General features: G+C 47.0%; 1 protein-coding gene across 5 annotated transcripts in view; it reads left to right on the forward strand.

The window, feature by feature from the left end:
* LIMS1 (LIM zinc finger domain containing 1) overlaps positions 1-20,636 on the forward strand; it is a 189,864-nt gene extending 169,228 nt beyond the window's left edge. For 3 of the 5 annotated variants that reach the window (XM_029057964.1, XM_029057962.2, XM_029057960.2), the window contains exons 3-11: positions 2,710-2,776; positions 7,248-7,368; positions 8,968-9,117; positions 9,952-10,102; positions 12,681-12,773; positions 13,439-13,487; positions 16,070-16,145; positions 16,418-16,610; positions 19,351-19,439. In XM_029057964.1, the coding sequence (XP_028913797.1) occupies positions 2,710-2,776; positions 7,248-7,368; positions 8,968-9,117; positions 9,952-10,102; positions 12,681-12,773; positions 13,439-13,487; positions 16,070-16,145; positions 16,418-16,565 (855 nt within the window). In that variant the 3' untranslated portion in view covers positions 16,566-16,610; positions 19,351-19,439. Of the gene's footprint in view, positions 1-2,709; positions 2,777-7,247; positions 7,369-8,967; positions 9,118-9,951; positions 10,103-12,680; positions 12,774-13,438; positions 13,488-16,069; positions 16,146-16,417; positions 16,611-19,350 lie in introns of all 5 variants that reach the window. The other 2 variants (XM_029057961.2, XM_029057963.2) reach the window with 2 other exon arrangements.
* Positions 20,637-21,144: the final 508 nt, after the last annotated feature.

Genomic DNA, 21,144 nt, shown 5'->3' on the forward strand with positions numbered 1-21,144 from the left:
GAGGCGGGGAAAAGAGGGCTTCATCAGGGAAGGCCTCTTGGAGGAGATGTCCGTGGCTTAGTGGAAAGAGCACGGGCTTGGGAGTCTGGGGACGTGGGTTCTAATCCCGGCTCTGCCAGTTGTCAGCTGTGTGACCTTGGTCAAGGCGCTTAACTTCTCTATGCCCCAGTGACCTCATTTGTAAAATGGGGATTAAGCCTGTGAGCCTCACTTGGGACAACCTGATCACCTTGCGTCTATCCCAACGCTTAGAACAGTTCTTGGCACATAGTATATATCTTTATATATACTGTATATACAACTGTTTATGTCTTTATCACCCTATTTATTTTGTTTATTTTGTTTAATGAGATGTACATCACCCTGATTCTATTTAGTTGCCATTGTTTTTATGAGATGTTCTTCCCCCTGACTCTATTTATCGCCATTGTTCTCGTCTGCCCGACTCCCCCGATTAGACCGTGAGCCCGTCAGACGGCAGGGACTGTCTCTGTCTGTTGCCGTCTTGCACGTTCCAAGAACTTAGTACAGTGCTCTGCACATAGTAAGCGCTCAATAAATACTATTGAATGAATGAATGAATCGTAAGTGCTTAACGAATGCCATGATTATTATTATCATAATGAGGGTTTGAAGGTGGGGGGAGTGGCAGTCTGGCGTATGGGGGGGGAAGGATTTCCAGGCTAGGAGGAGGCTGTGGGTCAATAGCGAGGTAGACAGCGAGTAAGCCGGTCCTAGAGGAATGAAGTGTTCTCCATGGGCTGTAGAAAGAAATCGATAAGGTAAGGTAGGAGAGGGCCACACATTTGCCTGCTTTATGACCTTAGGAAAGTCACTGAACTTCACCATGCCTTGGTTTGTTCACCCCCGATTAGACTGTAAGCCCATCAGTAGGCAGGGACTGTCTCTATCTGTTACCGATTTGTCCATTCCAAGCGCTTAGTACAGTGCTCTGCACATAGTAAGCGCTCAATAAATACTATTGAATGAATGAATGAACCTGTAAAATGGGGACTTTGTACCTGTTCTCTCTCCTAAATAGACTGTGAGCCCCATGTGGGATAGGGACTGTGTCCAACCTCGTCGTCTTGTATCCATCCCAGCGCTTAGTAGGGAACTTGACACATGGTAAGCGCTAAACAAGTAACACAGTTAGGATTATTACTCCCCTCTCAGGGTCGCACCTGAAGAGTTTCCAGTCCTCTACCCGTCTCAGCTACGAGAGGGAGAGTCGAGCAGAGGCCTGTCCATTCCATTCCTAGCTTGGCCAGTGGCTAGCGAGGGGAAGGCGAGCTGCTACAGGTCAAAACTCACCCGTGCTGGGCAGCGGCATCATAGGAGAGAGTCAAGGGCGGAGACTCGAGTTTACTGCGGTGGCGATGGCAAACCACTTCCATATTTTTATCAAGAAAACTCTGTGGATCCACTACCAGAACGATTGCAGGCGGAGAGCGGGGCGTTCGGGGAGAGATGTGTCCGTGGTGTCGCTATGGGTCGGAAACGACTCGACGGCATAAGACAAGACGATTATTTCTGACTCTCCCATCTCTCCCTCTCCCCTCAGATATGTCAGACCCCTTCCCACCATCAAAGCCCCCTAAACGGCCTTCATCTCCAGGAGACCTTCCCCAATAAATCCTCATTTTCCCAGTCATTTCCACCCCATCAGCCAGTTACCTCAGCAAATCATTCAGTCATTCAGTCGTATTTATTGAACACTTATGGTGTGCAAAGCACTGTCCTAAGAGTTTGGGAGAATACTCTACAACAACAAATGGAAATATTCCCGGCCCACAATGAACTCACAGTCTAGAGGGAGAGACAGACGTTATTATACATAAATAAAATATGCAAATAAATTACTGGATTGGGAGGGAGGATGAATGAAGGGAGAAAGTCAGGGTGATGCAGAAGGGAGTGGGAAAATAAAAGAGGAGGGCTTAGCTAGAGAAGACTTCATAAAGCCCGGGCCTGGGAGTCAAAAAGGACCTGGGTTCTAATCCCAGATCCTTCACTTGTCTGCTGTGTGACCTTGGGCAAATCACTTCACCTCTGCGCTTCAGTTACCTCATCTGTAAAAGAAGGATATTCATTCAGTCGCATTTATTGAGCACTCACTGTGTGCAGAACTCTGTACAAATACTCTAAAAAATATGCACTGCTTTGTAATCATTTAGCTGCTTATTTTTAGTTTACATCATCTGTATATTTGCTCTTCCTCCTTTACTGATTGTATTTTTGGTTATTTTTTTCCCTTCGTCTCCACCGTTTTCCCGCCGTAATTTGGGGATTTGTCAAACGCTTACTTGGCACTATACTAAGTGTTGGGATAGATATTAGTTAATCAGGTTGGACACAGTCCCTGTCCCACATGGGGCTCACAGTGGGAGTAGGGGGAAGAACAAGCCTTGAATCTCCATTTTACAGAGGAAGAAACTGAGGTACAGAGAAGGTCAGCGGCCTGCTCAAGGTCACACAATAGGCAAGTGGCGCAGCCGGGATTAAGAACCCAGTTCCTCTGGCTCCCAGCCCGTGCTCACTGCAGCAGGTCACACCGCTTCTCCGCCGATTGCGTCTTTTGTCTCAACCGGCCCCAGCCAGCCGGGGTGTTGGGGGCTATAGCCCCTTCCCCTCCATCTCTCCTCAGCCCGGGGCCGGGAGGCCCAGCAGCTTTAGACTTTTAATGACCCGTGGTTCTTTGTCTTTCAGTTCGAAGGAAGGAAGTACTGCGAGCATGATTTTCAGATGCTTTTCGCACCTTGCTGCCGCCAGTGCGGTAAGTGATGTAACCGAACGGTCTTTCGAAATGCTTTTGAAATGCCGACGTCGTAGAGGAAGGAGGCTGTGAAAACCTCAAAAGTGAAATCCACAAACTAGGTGGGGGAAAGAGTACACTGTTCATTTTGCCACCTGTTCCCAGCAGCTTCAGGCCTGACCGTTTGGTGAGGCCTCCCACGAGTTAGAGATTTCTGTCACACGCTCCCTCACGTTGAAAACAAGCGGGCACCTGGACCGCGAAGCCCGAAGGTTGGGTCTGGGGAAACGAACCTTCCATCAGCGACTGCTTGGAATTCGTTCCCATTCCTGGTTCCCGAAAGTCTTCAGCCTGGCCCCTGCAGTTAGCAGGGGAGAGGAGGCAATCATTCGGGGGTATCTATTGAGTACGTACCATATGCAGAGCACTGTACTAAGCGCTTGGGAGATTACAATAAAACAATAGAATCATTCCCTGCCCACAGCGAACTTAAGTCTAGAGGGAAAGCTGAAAAACCGTATCAGGTCCTCAGTGTCCACAGTCAATCAATCATATTTATTGAGCGCTTACTGTGTGCAGAGCACTGAACTAAGCCCTTGGGGAAGAGTACAATGTCACAGGCCAAGTTTATAGTCTAGAAGGGGAGACAGATATTAATCTAAATAAATTACAGGTAGGTACATAAGTGCTGTGGGGCTGAGGGAGGCGTGAATAAAGGGGGCCCCATGTGGGACAGGGAATTTGTCTGTGGGCCCCAATTTGTCTGTGTCCATCCTTGAAGATATTTAGCGCTTAACAAATACCTCAGTTATTAAAGGGGACAAATCCAAGCGCAACTGGAAGCAAACAAGCCTTTAGTGTAGGAAAAGCTAAATGGAGGGAAGAGGATTTTCGATTAGTGAGTTGTCGTACCCCCGACTCGTGCCGAGAAGCTGTTACTCAGCTGCTTCAGCACTGACCTCTGAGGAGAAACTCTTGAGAAATTCTACAGCACTCTGGATCCTCTCTGCAGATGTCTCCATCTTACCACCAACTTTTTTTTAATGGTATTTGTTAAGTGCTCGCTATGTGTCAAACACTTCTAAGCACTGGGGTAGGTCAATTAGGTCAGACACGGTGCCTGCCTCACGTGGGACTCACAGGTCTAAGTAGGAGGGAGAACAGGTATTGACTCCCCATTTTACAGCTGAGGAAACTGAGGCTCAGAGAAGTCCAGTGACTTGCCCAAGGTCACACAGCAAGAAGTGGGCAGAGGCAGGATTAGAATCCAGGTCCTATGACTCCAAGGCCCATGCTCTTTCCACTAGGCCACGCTGCCTCTCAACCCGAACCCGGACCATTCGAGGACATTTCGGTGCTTTTGTTTTTGTTTTCAAGGGGATGGTTTTCTTGGCATTTGTTAAGCATTTACTATGTCCTAGGGACTGTACCAAGCACTGGGGTAGATGCAAGCTTAATCAGATTGGACACCGTCCCTGTCCCGCTCACAGTTTTAATCCCCATTTTACAGATGGGGTAACTGAGGCACAGAGAAGTTAAGTGACTTGGCTGATGGTCATACAGCAGACATGTGGTGGAGCCGGTATTTCAACTTGGGTCCTTCTGACTCCCAGGCCCGGACTCTAGCCACTAGGCCATGCTGCTTCTCATGATCATTCCACTGTGGCGTTCAGCACGTTCCTTAGTTGTCTGCAGGTGTGATGTGTGTTCCTCACTGTGGGTGAGCAGGGAATATGTCTATTTTAATAATGATGGTATTTATTAAGTGCTTAGTATGCGTCAAGCACTCTTCCAAGCTAATCAGGTCGGCCTCCATCCTTGTCCCACTTAGGGCTCACAGTCTCAATCCCCATTTTCCAGATGAGGTAACTGAGTCCCAGAGAAGTAAAGTGATATGCCCAAGGGCACAAAACAGACAAGTTGCGTAGCTGAGATTAGAACCCGCGTCCTTCTGACTCCCAGGCCTGTGCTCCTTCCTCTAGGGTATGCTCCTTCTCACTATGTAGTTATATATTCCAAGTTTATATAAATTTGTAGTTATATAGGTAGTCGTATTAACTTCTCTGTGCCTCAGTTACCTCATCTGAAAATGAGGATGAAGATTCTGAGCCCTACGTGGGACAACCTGGTTATCTTGTATCTACCCCAGCACTAAGAACAGTGCTTGGCACATAGTAAACGCTTAACAAATACCAACATTATTATTTATTATTATATATATAACTATATATGTAACATTATTATTGTGTATAACTATATATGTACTATAAGTACAATATTACTATGTTATATTGTACTTTCCCAAGTGCTTAGTACGGAGTTCTGCACAAAGTAAGTGCTCAATAAATATCACTGATTGATTAATTGCTTCAGGGATGAGGTTGGCCAACTCTCATGGAAAAGAATTGGAAAAGAAATGGAAATACTCCTCTCTGTTTTCATTTTGGTCTTTTCTCTCTGTCATTCTCTGCCTTTTTCTCTACCTTTTCCTCTGTCTCTGATCTCTGTGTCAATCCATGTGATTTTCGCTCCACTTTTTGTATCTGTCTCTCTTGGTACATGAGTGAATCTTTCTCTCCATCTCCTTATTGCCTTTTGGCTGCATCATTACTTGGAAACTTCTCTAGGAGAAAGGGTAAAGGCAGCAGAAGAAACAAAGATTTAACAATTTGCTTCTGTGGGCAAACCCAGAGAAGAAAAAAAAGAGGTTATAATTATTGGCGAAAGGGTTTTCTAGTTGACTTTGGAGAAGCAGCGTGGCTCAGTGGAAAGAGCACGAGCTTTGGAGTCAGAGGTCATGGGTTTGAATCCCAGCTATGTGACTTTGGGCAAGTCACTTAACTTCTCGGTGCCTCAGTTACCTCATCTGTAAAATGGGGATTAAGACTGTGAGCCCCATGTGGGACAACCTGATTCCCCTGTGTCTACCCCAGCTCTTAGAACAGTGCTCGGCACACAGTAAGTGCTTAACAGATACCAACATTATTATTATTTTAGGTTTTCCTCCCAGCCTGCCGTTCTTATCTCTGGGTGGGAGTGAAAGATGAGAGTCGACTGGTCAGTCAATCAGTGGGATTTATTGAGTGCTTACCAAGTGCAGAACACTGCACTTGAGAAAGTATAATATAACCAAGTAATTGGTATTATATAACCAATATACTGGTACAATATACCAATATAACATGAATTGGTGGGTGTGGACCCTGCCCACCAGCAGCTTACAGTCTAGAGGGGAAGACATATTAGAATAAATTATGGTTATGTACAGAAGTACTCTGGGGCTGATGTGGGGTGAATATCAAGTATTGAAAGGATACAGATCCAAATGCGAGTGTGATGCGAACGGGAGAGGAAGTAGGGGGAAAGCGGGTTGAGTCGGGGAAGGCCTCTTGGAGGAGATGTGATTTTAATTAAGCTTTAAAGGTGGGGAGAGCGGTGGTCTGTCATATATAGACGGGGTGGGAGTTCCAGGCCAGATGGAGGATGTGAACAAGGGGAGATTGTGCCGAGGTAAATTGGGGTGGGCTAGGCTGTTTGTGGACCCAAAAACTGTGGTTTCTGACTCCTTGTAATCTCCTTGAGGGCAAGGATCATATCTATTGACTCTTCTATCGTATTCTCTCAAGCGCTTAGTAAAGCAGTCGTTGGTTTAATAGCATTGATCGATTGATTGCGGTTAAAGAGTGAAGAACAGCTTCAGAAAACTCAAAATTAACCCAACATATCGAGTACATTCTCTCTGGCCCACAGTTGGTGTGGAATCCTAAATACACCCTTAAAATCATTCCAGAGTCTGCATGAAACTAGGCCAGAAGATGGAGAGGGAGGATGGGGAAGTCAAGGGAAGAGAGAAAGGAACCATGACGCTCCCTCCTCCCCCTCCTTGGTCACCTCATTCATTCATTCAGTCGTATTTATTGAGCACTTACTGTGTGCAGAGCACTGTACTAAGCACTTGAGAGAGTACAACACAACAGTAAACAGCTTCAGGAGGAAAAAACCGCCCAAGGCAGGCGCCACGTCCCCTCTAGACTCTAAGCTCATTTTGGGCAGGGAAAGTATCTGTTTATTGGTACGTCGTATTCTCCCAGGTGACTTAGTACACACAATAAGCGCTCACTAAATACCACTGAGTGAATGAATGAGTGGAAGGTTATACATTCCCAGTGTGCTGTACCTAAATAGAGTCCCTGAGGGTCTCTGAGACTACTGGTCCCAGCAGCCCCCAGAGGCACAATGCCCATCACCATCTCTTTGAAAGCCCAGGGGCTTAGCCCATCCATCATCGCTTCCTCCATTATTCATTTTATTTTGTCTTCCCCTCCAGACTGTAGGCTTCTGGCGGGTAGGGAACGTCACTACCAATTCACCGGTAAAGTGCTCTGCACTCACTCAGCGCTCAATAAATACCATTGATTGCCTGACTGATCGACTCCCATTTTTTTCTTCATGGCTCCGACCCCGATTACCGTTTTGTTCTCGGCCCCCGCAGGGGAGTTCATCATTGGACGGGTCATTAAAGCTATGAACAACAGCTGGCACCCGGAATGCTTCCGCTGCGATCTCTGCCAGGAAGTCCTGGCGGACATCGGATTTGTCAAGAATGCTGGGAGGTAAGCGTCACCACGTCCGGGACCCTTCAGGGGACGGCATCTCATATTACCAGGGCAAGTCTCCGTCCAAACCCGCACCAGAGTTCGAGCGGCGTGATCGAAGTATCTGATCCCCGTGGCGGGACGGCCGGTCCAGATGCTCCTCCGTCTGGCCGTCCCGCAGCGGGGCCAGGAGGAGAACCCAGATTATCTCCGTTTTTGACTTCCATTGGGAGGTTGGAGACGTTCATGGATGAGCGATCCATATCTACTGGATATCAGAACAGTGCTTGGCACATAGTAAGCGCTTAACAAACGCCATCATTATTATTATTATCATTATCCAGCGATCCACCGGAGGGAAAGTTTGGAATGTCGGGGAAAAGGATAGGGATGTTGGATGCTTCGTCCCTACCGTCCAGGAGGGCAGACTCAGTATACACTTTTAAAGTACTAAGCGCTGGGGTAGATACAGGGTAATCAGGTTGTCCCTCAGGGGACTCATACTCTTAATCCCCATTTTACAGATGGGATAACCGAGGCACAGAGAAGTTAAGTGACTTGCCTGAGGTCATACAGCAGACAGATGGCAGAGGCGGGATTAGAACCCACATCCTCTGACTCCCAAGCCCGTGCTCTTTCCACTAAGCCACGCTGCTTGTGTAGAGCACGAGCTTAGGAGTCAGAAGGTCATGATTTCTAATCCCGGCTCCACCACTTGTCTGCTGTGTGGCTTTGGGCAAGTCACTCCATTTCTCCGGGCCTCAGTTCCCTCATCTGGAAAAGGGGAATTGACGCTGTGAGCCCCACGTGGGACAGGACGATTTGCTGGTATCCACCCCAGCGCTTAGTACAGGGCCTGGCACATAGCGCTTACAAACGCCATTATTATCATTATTATTACTATAATACAACGGGGTCGGTAGACAACGCTCCCCGCCCACGGTAAGCTTTTACTACAGCTTCCATCAGTTAGAGCAACAGGTGATTTTTTCAGTAACGTTTTCTCTATGAGGGAATTTTCCCCCTTTGCCTCGAGAGCGTTTTGCTTGAATTCTTCACCGCGATGATTCACAAAGCTAAACTTGGTGAAAAATTGACGGAATTCTCCACCTCACGTTGCCCCTCTCTGTCCGATGTCAACGGGGAATAAACAGATCAGCCCCCTGGCGGCCACAGTGGCCATCCACTTTGAAAATTGAAAATATTTTCATTTAATGTTGGTATTTGTTAAGCGCTTACTATGTGCCAAGCACTGTTCTAAGCGCTGGGGGAGATACAGGGTCATCAGGGTGTCCCACGTGAGGCTCACAGTTAATCCCCATTTTACAGATGAAGGAACTGAGGCCCAGTGACGTGACTTGCCCGCAGTCACACAGCTGACAGGTGGCGGAGCTGGGATTCGAACCCACGACCTCTGACTCCCAAGCCCGGGCTCTTTCCACTGAGCCCCGCTGCTTCTCTAATTTACCAGCAGAAATTGGGTCTGTCAGGGAATCCTAGTTCGGGCGACTGTTTTTTTGTTTTCTTCTGGAGATTATGGGGAGGCTCCTCGGGACGCCCCATTACAAAGCTCCAAACGGGCATCCCGTGACCGTCGTTCTCCTTCTGCCCCTGCAGACATCTCTGTCGTCCGTGCCACAATCGGGAGAAAGCCAGAGGATTGGGGAAATACATCTGCCAGAAGTGCCACGCCATTATCGACGAACTGCCGCTCATATTCAAGAACGACCCGTATCATCCTGATCACTTCAACTGTGCTCACTGCGGGTAGGTGGCCCTCGGAACAACAGGTTGATTTAACAGCGGGTTCAACGGAGCAGAGCCCTTTGTACCTGGGGAGGCGGGGGGAACCTGCATTTTCCGAGTCTCCTACCGAAAAAAGAGTTAGAGGGAAAGGCAAACGGAAACGATATTGGAGACGTACAACGATTAAGCAGGTTGTCTGGGTTTCGCGGGGCGGAGGATTAGAGTGGACCTTTCTATCCGCTCTGGGGACTTCTTATCCTGAGAGTGGATTCATTCAATTGTATTTATTGAGCGCTTACTGTGTGCAAAGCACTGTACTAAGCGCTTGGATTATTCAGTTCCCTCGTTTCTCCTCCTCTACCTGTATCCGCTCCGGCTCATGCCACTGTTCCCTCTATTTCCATCCACAGAGGAGGGACAGGAAAGATTATTATTCTGAGGAGGGCACACTTCCATCCATAGAGGAAGGGGCGGGAAAAGAAAAGAAGATTATTATTATGGGAAGAACAGGGCTTCTGGCATTTACAGCCAGGGTTTACCACCGATGGACTGGGTGGGAGAGAATAAAGAATCCAAACAGCAGATGTTGGGAGCGATTGAGTAATTGCATTCCTCGTGCTAACCAGGCAGAGAGCGTTTTGCGATGCATCTGACAGCATAAACACACTAAATCAGGCTGCTGGGATCCCTGAGACCAAACAGCTTCCCTGAGGGGAAATAAAGCAAGGGAGCTTTTCAGATCCTGCCCTGAGAAGTCATGTCCCCCTTCGATTTAAAAAAAGAAAAGGCCTAAGGAAATTGTCACCTGTTACCTGCCTCTGGGAGCCCAGAGTTCGATCACTTTGTCTCCGACAGGAAAGAGCTGACGGCGGAAGCCCGGGAACTGAAGGGAGAGCTGTACTGCTTGCCGTGCCACGACAAAATGGGGGTGCCCATCTGCGGGGCGTGTCGGCGGCCGATCGAAGGCCGTGTTGTCAACGCCATGGGCAAGCAGTGGCATGTGGAGGTAAGCTCGCATCCCGCCGGGGAGCTGGGAAACCCCGTGGTCTGGGTGATATAATAATAATAATAATTATAATAATGGTACTTGGGTACTCGCTAAGCACTTACTGTGTGGGCCAAGCGCTATTCTAAGTGCTAGGATAGATACAAGTTAATCAAGTTTGATACACTCCTTGTCCCACATGGGGTTGACGGTCTTAATCCTCCCATTTTACAGATGAGGGAACTGAGGCCTAGAGAAGTTAAGGGGCTTGCCCAGGGTCACACAGCAGACATGTGGCGGAGCCGGGATTAGAACCCAGGTCCTTCTGACTCCCAAGCCTATGCTCCATCCACTAAGCTATGCTGCAAGCAGTGTGGCTCAGTGGAAAGAGCCCAGGGTTAGGAGTCAGAGTTCATGGGTTCTAATCCCGGTTCCGCCACTTGTCAGCTGTGGGACTTTGGGCAAGTCACTTAACTTCTCGGTGCTTCAGTTACCTCACCTGTAAAATGGGGATAAAGACTGTGAGCCTCATTTGGGACAACCTAAATACCTTGTATCTACCCCAGCGCTTAGAACAGTGCTCGGCACATAGTAAGCGCTTAACGAATACCGACATTATTATATGGAGAAAGCCCTTCAGTTTATTGTCCAATCCATATGGAAACCTAACTTTTAAAGCTCTTGATCCGGGGGCGTTGGATGCACCGTGAATCCTCCCGGATCATTCCGCAGTGGCGAGGGGTGCTTTTGATGCCGTTCTCGTGTGGGGTGACGTTGACCTTCGGGCAACCTTCTGATGGTGATGATAATAATAATGATGGTGATAAAATGGTATTTGTTAAGTGCTTCCTATATGCTAAGCACTGGGCTAATTACTAGGTAAGCAGGTGAGACACAGTCCCCGTGCCATGTGGGAGTCACAGTCTAAGTAGGAGGGAGAACGGGTAATTAATCGCCATTTGACGGATGAGGAAACCGAGGCCCAGTGAAATCAAGTGACTTGCCCGAGGTCACCGGACAGACAAGTGGTGGGGCCAGGATTAGAACCCAGGTCTCCTGACCTCCAATCGTGCATCATTGCTGCATAATAATAATAGTAATAATTATGGTATTTATCAAGCCCTTACTATGTTCCAGGCGCTGTACTAAGCACTGGGGTAGATACAGGCTAATCAGGTTGGACACAGTCCGTGTCTCACCCGGGGCTCACGGTCTTAATCCCCGTTTTACAGATGAGGGAACCGAGGCCCAGAAGAGGGAAGTGACTTGCCCGAGGTCACGCAGCAGACAAGTGGCAGAGCCGGGAGGAGAACCCACGTCTCCTGACTCCCAGGCCCGGGCTCTTGCCGCGAGGTCATGTTGCATCAGAGTGCTTGACTTGACCGGCAAGGTTCTGTCTCTGCTCACAGGCGCACTCAGGGTTGGAAACTGGAACTCTGGTCAAGTGAAAAAGTCACTCAGAGAAGGTCAAATCTAAACCCAGCTTCTTAGCTGCCCAGGTGTTCCAATAATAATAATAATGATGGTATTTGTTAAGTGCTTACTACGTGCCTAGAACTGTGGTATGTGTTAAGTGCTTACTATGTGCCAGGCACTGAATTAAGCTCTGGGGTGAAGACAAGCAGATCAGGTTGGACACAGTTCGTGTCCTACATGGAGTTTATGGGCTTAATCCCCATTTCACCGCTGAGACCCAGAGAAGTTATGTGACTTGCGCGAGGTCATACAGCAGACAAGCGGCGGAGCTGGGATTAGACTCCTCGGCCCATGCTCTGTCCACTGGCCCACGCTGCTCTCTGTGAATTCATTCATTCAATAGTGTCGATCGAGCGCTTACTATGTGCAGAGCACTGTACTAAACGCTTGGAATGGACAATCCGGCAATAGATAGAGACAGTCCCTGCCCACTGACGGGCTTACGGTCTAATCGGGGGAGACGGACGGACAAAAAACAAGACAACTTAATCACGATAAATAGAATCGAGGGGATGGACGCCTCATTAGCAAAATAGATAGGGTAATACAAATATATACAAATGAGCACAGTGCTGAGGGGAGGGGAAGGGAGAGGGGGAGGAGCGGGGGGGGGGGGAAGGGGGCTTAGTTGAGGGGAGGTCAAGGGGGAGCAGAGAGGGAGCAGAGGGTAAAGGGGAAGCTCAGTCTGGGAAGGCCTCTTGGAGGAGGTGAGCTCTAGTGGCTCTCAGCCACGACCACCGTCCTCTGCCCCTATTCATTTATCGCTTTCTGGGCCAACCCCCTTTCCCGTGGATCCTATTTATTGCTATTGTTCCCGTCCGTCCGTCTCCCCCGATTAGACCGTAAGCCCGGCAAAGGGCAGGGACCGTCTCTATCTGTTACCGATTTGTCCATTCCAAGCGCTTAGTACAGTGCTCTGCACATAGTAAGCGTTCAATAAATACTATTGAATGAAATCCTGTGGGAGACTTTGGTAAAGTACTCAGGATTGCCAGAAAGCTGGGTGGGCGGAGCCCCGAGGAGCCAAAGGAAGTGAGGAGCAGTCAGGAGGGGGACGGAGTTGAGCCGAGCGGCCACCACGGGACCCCGGGCACCTCGGGAATGACCGGTCTGTCTGTTGCAGCATTTCGTCTGCGCTAAGTGTGAAAAGCCATTCCTGGGGCATCGTCACTACGAGAGGAAAGGACTGGCCTATTGTGAAACCCACTACAATCAGGTACGGTGCGGGTTTTGAGTTTTTTGGGGTCTTTTTTTAAATGGTATTTGTTAAGCGCTTACTATGTGCCGGGCTGGGGAAGATGCAGGCTAATCTAAGGTTGGACACAGTCCCTTTCCCACATGGGGCTCACTGTCTTAATCCCCATTTTACATGCGAGGAAACTGAGGCACAGAGAAGTTGTGACTTGTCCAAGGTCACACAGCAAACAAGTGGCAGAGCCGGGAAGCGTTTAGTACCGTGCTCCACACACAGTAAGCGCTCAATAAATATGATTGAATGAGTGAACCCGGGTCCTTCTGACTCCAGTCCACTGGGCCGTGACCCTTTCGAGGGGTTCGAGCCAACACCTTGTATGAGTTCGGATGAACGTCTTATGAAACCGGTGTTGGATTTAGAGCTTTTTTTTTTTGACTAAAGGGAGAAATATGAAAGGTTCTTCCGTTTACATGTAATGAATCATGTCCCTCAACCTCTATTGGCTGGGCTTGGTTATTGATTGGCCTTTTATGGTGGGAAGGGGATAGTTCTCTAGGGAACAGAATCCTTTGTTTCTATATTAGCGGGTTAGGTTAAATGGATTTTTTTTTTTTTTGATGGCGGGTGGTGTCCTAAAATTTCTCTACCATCACATTTCTAATTAAAATGACTCTTCCCTTCTCCAGCTGTTTGGCGATGTCTGCTTCCACTGTAACCGTGTCATCGAAGGAGACGGTAAGCAACCGTTGCATTCTTTGACGTGTCGCCTCAGAGCTCTAATTCAGGAGGTGCCGGATGAAGAATGGAAAAGGCTGTTGCTTTCGCCGGAGTGGTTAGGAGCCAGTTTCTTCCATTAATTCATTCAGTAGTATTTATTGAGCGCTTACTATGTGCAGAGCACTTTACTAAGCGCTTGGAATGTACAATTCGGCAACAGATAGAGACGGTCCCCGCCCATTGACGGGAGACAGACGGACGAAAGCCACGGTGGCTCGTCCTCCAGTCGGGTTGCCGGAGTGCAGAGGGAAATTCCGTGGGGGATTGGGGTAAGATGGGGTCTGTGATGCTGAAAATCAGGCTCCCAGCGGGATTCCCGCAACAAGTATTGCAGGATGTTAGGGGGGGCCCTCCTGGATCTGAGAGCGATTGAACGACACTGGAAAGAAATTAAGCCACGAGTGACCCAGATGGGAAGTCCTTCGGGGGAGGTCCCGGTTAGTTGTCCCAGGCACCAAAACTCACTCTGTTCCGAGCGCGGGTAACCTCTTCTTGCGGGGCTCGGCCCCTCCTTGCATCTGAATTACTCTCCCAGGCACCGAGTGCAGCGTTTTGGGTTTTTTTTTAATGCGAGGTATTTGTTTATCGCTCACTGTGACTGTCATGGGGAGATGCGGGGGGACATGCAAGCAAATCAGGTTGGATAGAGTTCAGTCTCTCGTGGGGCTCATGACCCTAGGCCCAGAGAAGTGAAGTGACTTGCCCAGGGTCACACAGCAGACATGTGGCATAGCCTGGATTAGAACCAAGGTCCTTCTGACTCCCAGGCCCAGGCTCTATCCGGTAGGCAATTCTTGGTGTTCTGTCTTCAGTAGACGTTCGGTAAATAGCACTAAATGATCTGTGGTTAGTTGAGGATCATCGTGGGTGGGGGGGGTGTATTCCTCTAAGGCGGTTTCAGGGACCATGACTGTTTCAGAGAACAAGCCGGCTCTGCCACTTGTCTGCTGTGTGACCTTGGGCAAGTCATTTCACTTCTCTGAGCCTCAGTTACCTCACCTGTAAAATGGGGATTGAGACCGTGAGCATGTAGGACAGGGATTGTGTCCGACCTGATTTGCTTGTATCTACCCCAGTGCTTCGTTCAGTGCCTGGCATAGTAAGCGCTTAACAAATACCCATATTATTATTATTATTATTGTTATGAATCCTGGCTTTGCCACTTGCCTGCTGTGTGACATTTCACTTCTCTATGTCTCCGTTCCCTCATCTGTAAAATGGGAATTAAGACTCTGAGCCCCATGTGGGACAGTGTCCAACCCAATCATCTTGTATCCACCTCAGTGCTTAGAATAGTGCCTGGCACATAGTAAGGGCTTAAAAAATACCACAATTATGATTCAGTACCACAGTTCACAGTTGCTAGACAGTGAGTCACGGGAGGCGGAGGGGAGGGGAATGCCAAGGAAATGAAACCGGAGTGGAGTAAGGACGACTTAGCTCGTTATGGGCAAGGGAATGTGTCTGTTTTTTGTTATATTGTACTCTCCCAAGCGTTTAATACAGGGCTCTGCACACAGAAAGCGCTCAATAAATACGATTGAGTAAATGAATGATTTGGACTTGCATAGTCACAAACAGGTGACCAGCAGGAGCTGCTGTCCAACACTGACGTGTGGGGTCTCGACTGAAAACAGGAACCCAGAGGAGGATTAGGAGGCAACAGATCACAGTAATAATAATAACTGGGATATTAGTTGAGCACTTACTGTGGGCCAAACACTGTTCAAAGCCAGCTATCCAACCGTTGCTGTTATCACAAGGCGATTGAAGGAGGGATTCTAAAAGATTTCTCCAGGATTCAGTGAGTTTCATTCTCCTTGTGATGAGGGCTTTATAATAGAATAATAGTTATAATAATAATATTGTGTGGTATCTGTTAATAATGTTGGTATTTGTTAAGCGCTTACTATGTGCAGAGCAATGTTCTAAGCGCTGGGGTAGATGCAGGGTAATCAGGTTGTCCCACGTGAGGCTCACGGTTAATCCCCATTTTACAGATGAGGTCACTGAGGCCCAGAGAAGTGAAGTGACTTGCCCACAGTCCCACAGCTGACAAGTGGCAGAGCCGGGAGTCGAACCCATGACCTCTGACTCCGAAACCCAGGCTCTTTCCACTGAGCCACGCTGCTTCCCTGTTAAGCGCTTGCTGTGTGCCAGGCACTGTACTAAGCAATGGGGTAGATACCAAGTGATTGGGTTGGACGCAGTCCCTGTCCCACGTGGGGCTCACGGTCATCATCCCCATTTTAGAGATGAGGTAACTGAGGCCCAGAAAAGTGAAGCGACTTGTCCAAGGTCGCACAGCAGACAAGTGGCAGAGTCGGCTTTAGAACCCAGGTCCCTTTGACTCCCAGGCCTGGGCTCTATCCACTGGGCCACACTCCTTTATACCTGCGTGACCCCCTTATCCGTAATGCCCTGATTGAGGGCACTCTGGAAAGACACACCTCACAGCCTTTGCTCACTTGGGTAAATTCAGATAGCTTTTCATCAACCACAACAGTTAATCGAGTTTTTGATTTTCCTTATTTCCGTAGTTGTTTCAGCTCTGAACAAGGCCTGGTGTGTGAACTGCTTTGCCTGTTCGACTTGCAACACTAAGTTAACGCTCAAGTAAGTACCGGAAAGAGTTTGGAAAGCAAAGGAGTTGTCGTTCTTTTTCTGAGACCGCGTCACCGGCAATCCTAGAAGTAGAAATGTGACCTTTTGGAGCCGATGGGGGAACTACTAAAAAGAAAACATTATATGTGAAAGGACACCTGTGAAGTCTGGTGATTTTTTTTTTCCTTCCCCATTTACTGTCTGTTCGATTCTTCTGAAAGCTAAGATTCTCTCTTTAACTCTTTCCTGTTCTTTCTTCTCTGTCTTCTCTGCCTTACCCAAAGGGATAAATTTGTTGAAATTGATCTTAAGCCAGTCTGCAAACACTGTTACGAGAAAATGCCAGAAGAATTTAAGCGGCGACTTGCCAAACGGGAGCGGGACGCAAAGGATAAAGACAAGCAGAAAAAGAAAAAGCCCATCTGTTTGTAAACTTTTCTTTCCCTTCTGCCATCATTTCCGCTCCTCTCTCTTTTGGTTAGTGGTTATGGACCACCTCTTTCCGTTCTCCCATGTGTTTATGACCAGCAGAGATTGAAATGCTCTTAATTGGCCTGCCTGGATGAGTCACTAGGACCTATGTTTAGCTCATTGGCTTTCCAGCTTTTACAACCTGGCTCCCTTCTCCCCTGCTCCCCCGGCAAAAACAGAAAAAGCCGCGGGAAGAAGATCCAGGAATCAAAGCCAAGCCACCATGAGGCTTTCTCTCTCCATAACAGAGCTGTGGAGATTTGCCTCTCCAGTGACTGTGACCCTCTTGATATTTTTACCCTTGATTCCCCCCACCCCAGTCTGAGGCCACGCAAGAGTTTTTCCTCTGTTTTTCACCCCCCAAACCTAGACCTCCTTGAATCCTGGTTTTAGGCACCCCATTTTAATCTGTTGAGATTAATTCCTTGAGAGCAGAAACCGTGTCTAGCTCTGTAATCTCACAGTGCCCAGCACCGTGCGCCCAGGGAAACCCAGGAAATATTATTCGATGATGATGATTTGGTCCTAACTGCAACCTAGCTGTGAAATCTGATCCTGTCCAGCCCATTTATATGGGTAGATATGACCTGACCTCTGTCTTAGTTCTGAAGACGCGTTTCGTGTCAGTGACTTTAAGAAATGTTCCCTTGGCTACCGCCTAAGAATTTTATCTCCGAACAGCCATCTTCCCAAGCATAATGTATTCCTGACGTTTGCTTTTCTAAAAAACGCATTTCAACCTCTGGAAATTGCACGTAACATGTCAAGGATGTTTTCCCTTTCTTCCTCGTTGGTCATCTTTGTGTTGTGAATTGTGTTTTGAAAGGACTTTCATTGCAGCATGCAAAGATACTCTCTAAATTTAAATTTGCAGAAAAGGGAGGTCAGTGCTGGAACCCATTTGGGACATATCGAAGCTCGGTTAGACCACATCCAAAGAGAATGGGTCGTCCCTTTTGTCATCGAAGAGCTGCCCTTTCACTTTGTTTGTGGAGTGCTTTGATAGCTAATGCTCTCCTGAAGGTCTTACACATAAAAACCTGCAAATGATGTTGAAATAGAACTGCATGAAATGAAGTGTTTTGAGCCTCCAGCTCATTATTCCACCTTATAAAGAGGTATCTATAAAGGAAGAGCCAGAACAACGTTTCAGTTTGATTGGATATCATCATCAGTGGTATCTATTGAGCGCTTACGAAGTCCAGAGCACTGTGGATATACAAAAGAACCTGGAACTTGTTTAAACCCTGATGTTCTAACAATTGCGTTTCATTGATATCAATGCCATGTAGGTAAAGTGTAGCAAAACTCAATAATATCTTTCATTTGGGCTCTAGGGTGCTGCTATCTGATCCTTTCTGAAAGTCACCTAATAGAGTCCATTATTTTTAAAGTATCTCTCCCTCCTCTTGCTTTGTAACAAGCCTTCCCAGAGCAGAGAAAGCTTAAAGGAATTAAGTAGTTCCCGTTTGTAATTCCACCGACTGAACGCCACGTTCCAAACTTAACTAGTACAGTACCAAAAAGCGGTTACTAAAACGAGTCCGATGAAATGGAAACATTCTAGTCTCGGAGAAGCAGCACGAGCTGGCGGAAAGAACACAGGCCTGGGAATCAGAGGACCTGGGTTCTAATCCCAGCTCTGCCACCTGTCTGCTGTGGGACCTTGGGCGACTCACTTCACTTCTCTGTGCCTCAGTTCCCTCACCTGCAAAATGGAGATTCAGTGACTGTTCTTCCTACTTTAGACAGCCCCAGGTGGGATGTGATTAGCTTATGTTTACCTCGGCACTTAGTTCGGTGGTTGGCACAAGGAAGCGCTTAATAAATACCACAGTTGTCATAATCAATAAGCACTCCGGGTAGACTTCCTTGTTTTCTGTGCTGCTTGATTTTTCCATCGAGGGGTCCCGATGTTGTTGGATCTTGCAATTCAGGATCTGTACAAGCCAGCGTTTCTGCAGTAGGCCGAGTTGGTTTGGATGGGGCTAAATTTTCTTCCCAGTTTTCTTTCAAGCGCTCCGCGTTCTCTCCCTCCTGAGCCTTCCTCATAGGTCACTTACCATGCTTTCATTCCTCTGCCGTCATTAAGACCTTCGGAAAGGCTTTTTGACGCTTATAATAATGTTGGTATTTGTTAAGCGCTTACTATGTGCCAAGCGCTGGGGTAGATACAAGGTAGTCAGCTTGTCCCAAGTAGGGCTCACAGTCTTCATTCCCATTTTACAGATGAGGTCACTGAGGCCCAGAGAAGTTAAGTGACTTGGTCAAGGTCATATAGCTGACAAGCGGCAGAGCTGGGATTATAACCCACGACCCCTGACTCTCAAGCCCGGGCTCTTTCCACTAAGCCACGCTGCTACTCTATGGAAAAAGGCACTGAACTCCAGGCTAAGGGAAACTGCAAAGCCATTTAATTCCTCACGTTTTGAGAGAAAATCTTGCTACCAAATGATCGGGTTAGGCCCCATTAACAAAAACACAGAATTTATTTTCCTGTTGCTTGGAAAGGGCAGACAGCTAAGAATATGCCTGTGTTTGCATTTTGTGAATGGGAATATTGTGCTTAAACAGGCTGTTTTACTAAAGCATGTTTTATGGCTTAATAACAAAAGTGTAAGTCAGAAGTGCTGTAGGCCCTTCTTAGGTATATGACTTAATTGACTTCATTCCTTAATCCTTTTTTTTTTTTTTTAGATGCATTGAAAAATTCTCTAAGATATTTTCTCTCTCGGTTCATTTTCAGGAATAAATTTGTGGAGTTTGACATGAAGCCAGTGTGTAAGAAATGCTATGAGAAGTTCCCCCTGGAACTGAAGAAAAGGCTTAAGAAGCTGGCTGATACATTAGGGAGAAAATAACTTTGGTTTCCCCTGTTTTGTTCTTTTTTCTATGCAAAGAAACGGAAACGTTACCAAATGTTACTTGCCTTGTTTCCCTCTTCTTCAGGATCATGCCCCATGGAAAATGGAAGAAAAGAAAATATCCCTGGTATACAAATGGCTTTGTAATGTTATCGTCTTCCCCTTCTAGGAGAACCCTGCTTTCTCTGTCTATAGCTATGATAGTGCACCGCTGAAATTCTACATCTTCCTTTCAGTGTAAATAAGGAGAATGTATTAGCAAAGTAAGTGTCACATCGTAAACTAAAGATTAACTGAGGGGAAAAAAAAATCCAAATTAACTTATTTTTATGGAAGTCAGATAATTCAGTCCCAAACAACACCCAGCCTTATTTTAAATCCTATTTAATGAAAAACCAAGATCTCCCATTTTTCGTTCTTGCCAAAGTACACAGTAATACATCAACGGAAACATGGGGAAATCAGGAGTTACATGATAGTAATGATAGAAGCGAATAGATCAGGCTATTTGAACTTCGTTGTTTTCTTCTGCTAATGCAGTCATTATCGTGCATGGTTTTCTATTTTATTTACCTTTGGGGGCCTTATTCTTTCACCTAAATCCTTAACTCAGTAGTTAGATTATCTGTTGACTGTGCATGCGTTTTTCATATTTTTGTGCAGAAAATTTCTACCAGGTATTTGAAAAGACCATATACTTTAACTATATTGGACATATGAAGTATTTTTTTTAACGTTAATGTATTAAAAGCAAATATTGTTATCTTTATAGCTAAACTAGGTATAGCTCTAGGGTAGGACATTATTAAATAAAATGGTATGCTATTTCAGTAGAGAATGGATGTATTCATTGTTCAGCGTATCCTGGATATTGCTAGATTTTCGAGTCACAGCAGGCCCTATTGTGCCCCTTATCAGGAAGGAGTTGGGCTAAAATTAACCCAGTCCCATGTCCAATAATAGGGAATCTGGGCACCTGAATTAGAAACAGCCATTTTAGGGTGCTGAAGTCATGGTTACGCTGAAGCGATCCACCCTCATTCCATTTTATATAGGATCGAGATTACCTTTCCTTAAGAAAGTGCATTTTTAAATCTGAATTTCTTGCCGCTTATCCTTAGCACAGTGCCGAGTTAAACCAAGTGTATTTCATTAAACGCATTACCTCGAATCCCTCTCCAAGAGCCTTAATGAATTTCGGCCGAGAAGGAAAATGTCTCGTGGCACATTTTTCTCCCAACAGTAGCCGAAACCTCATGGGATTTCCTTTTTTTTCCAAGAAAGGATGATGTGCCCGAGGTTTCGATTTTAAGACGCAAAGTTTGAAGTCTGACGGGACGCTGATGGCCCAGCAGAAAGGCCCAGGTTGCCTGTTTGGGTTGCGGGGGAGGCACCCTGAAGGGAAATAGGAGTCCGATTGAATCTGTTGAAAACCTCACGGGAAATCGGTCTTATTTATTGTGCGCTTACCGTGTGCAGAGCGCTGTATTAAGTGCCTGAGGAGAGAACAATAGAGCAGAATTGCAAGTTTGTCTCTTCTAGACGGTCACGTTGAACAGGAGGAGACGACCTTTTACAGACGATTTTGAAATGTCCTCTGATGGAAGTCGCAGGTTAATTTTTTCAGGTGACCTCTAATGAAGAAATCGTTATTTCCTTCAGTGAAAATAGAAGGA

The sequence above is a fragment of the Ornithorhynchus anatinus genome, chromosome 2, assembly GCF_004115215.2.
Source record: "Ornithorhynchus anatinus isolate Pmale09 chromosome 2, mOrnAna1.pri.v4, whole genome shotgun sequence".
NCBI lineage: Eukaryota > Metazoa > Chordata > Mammalia > Monotremata > Ornithorhynchidae > Ornithorhynchus > Ornithorhynchus anatinus.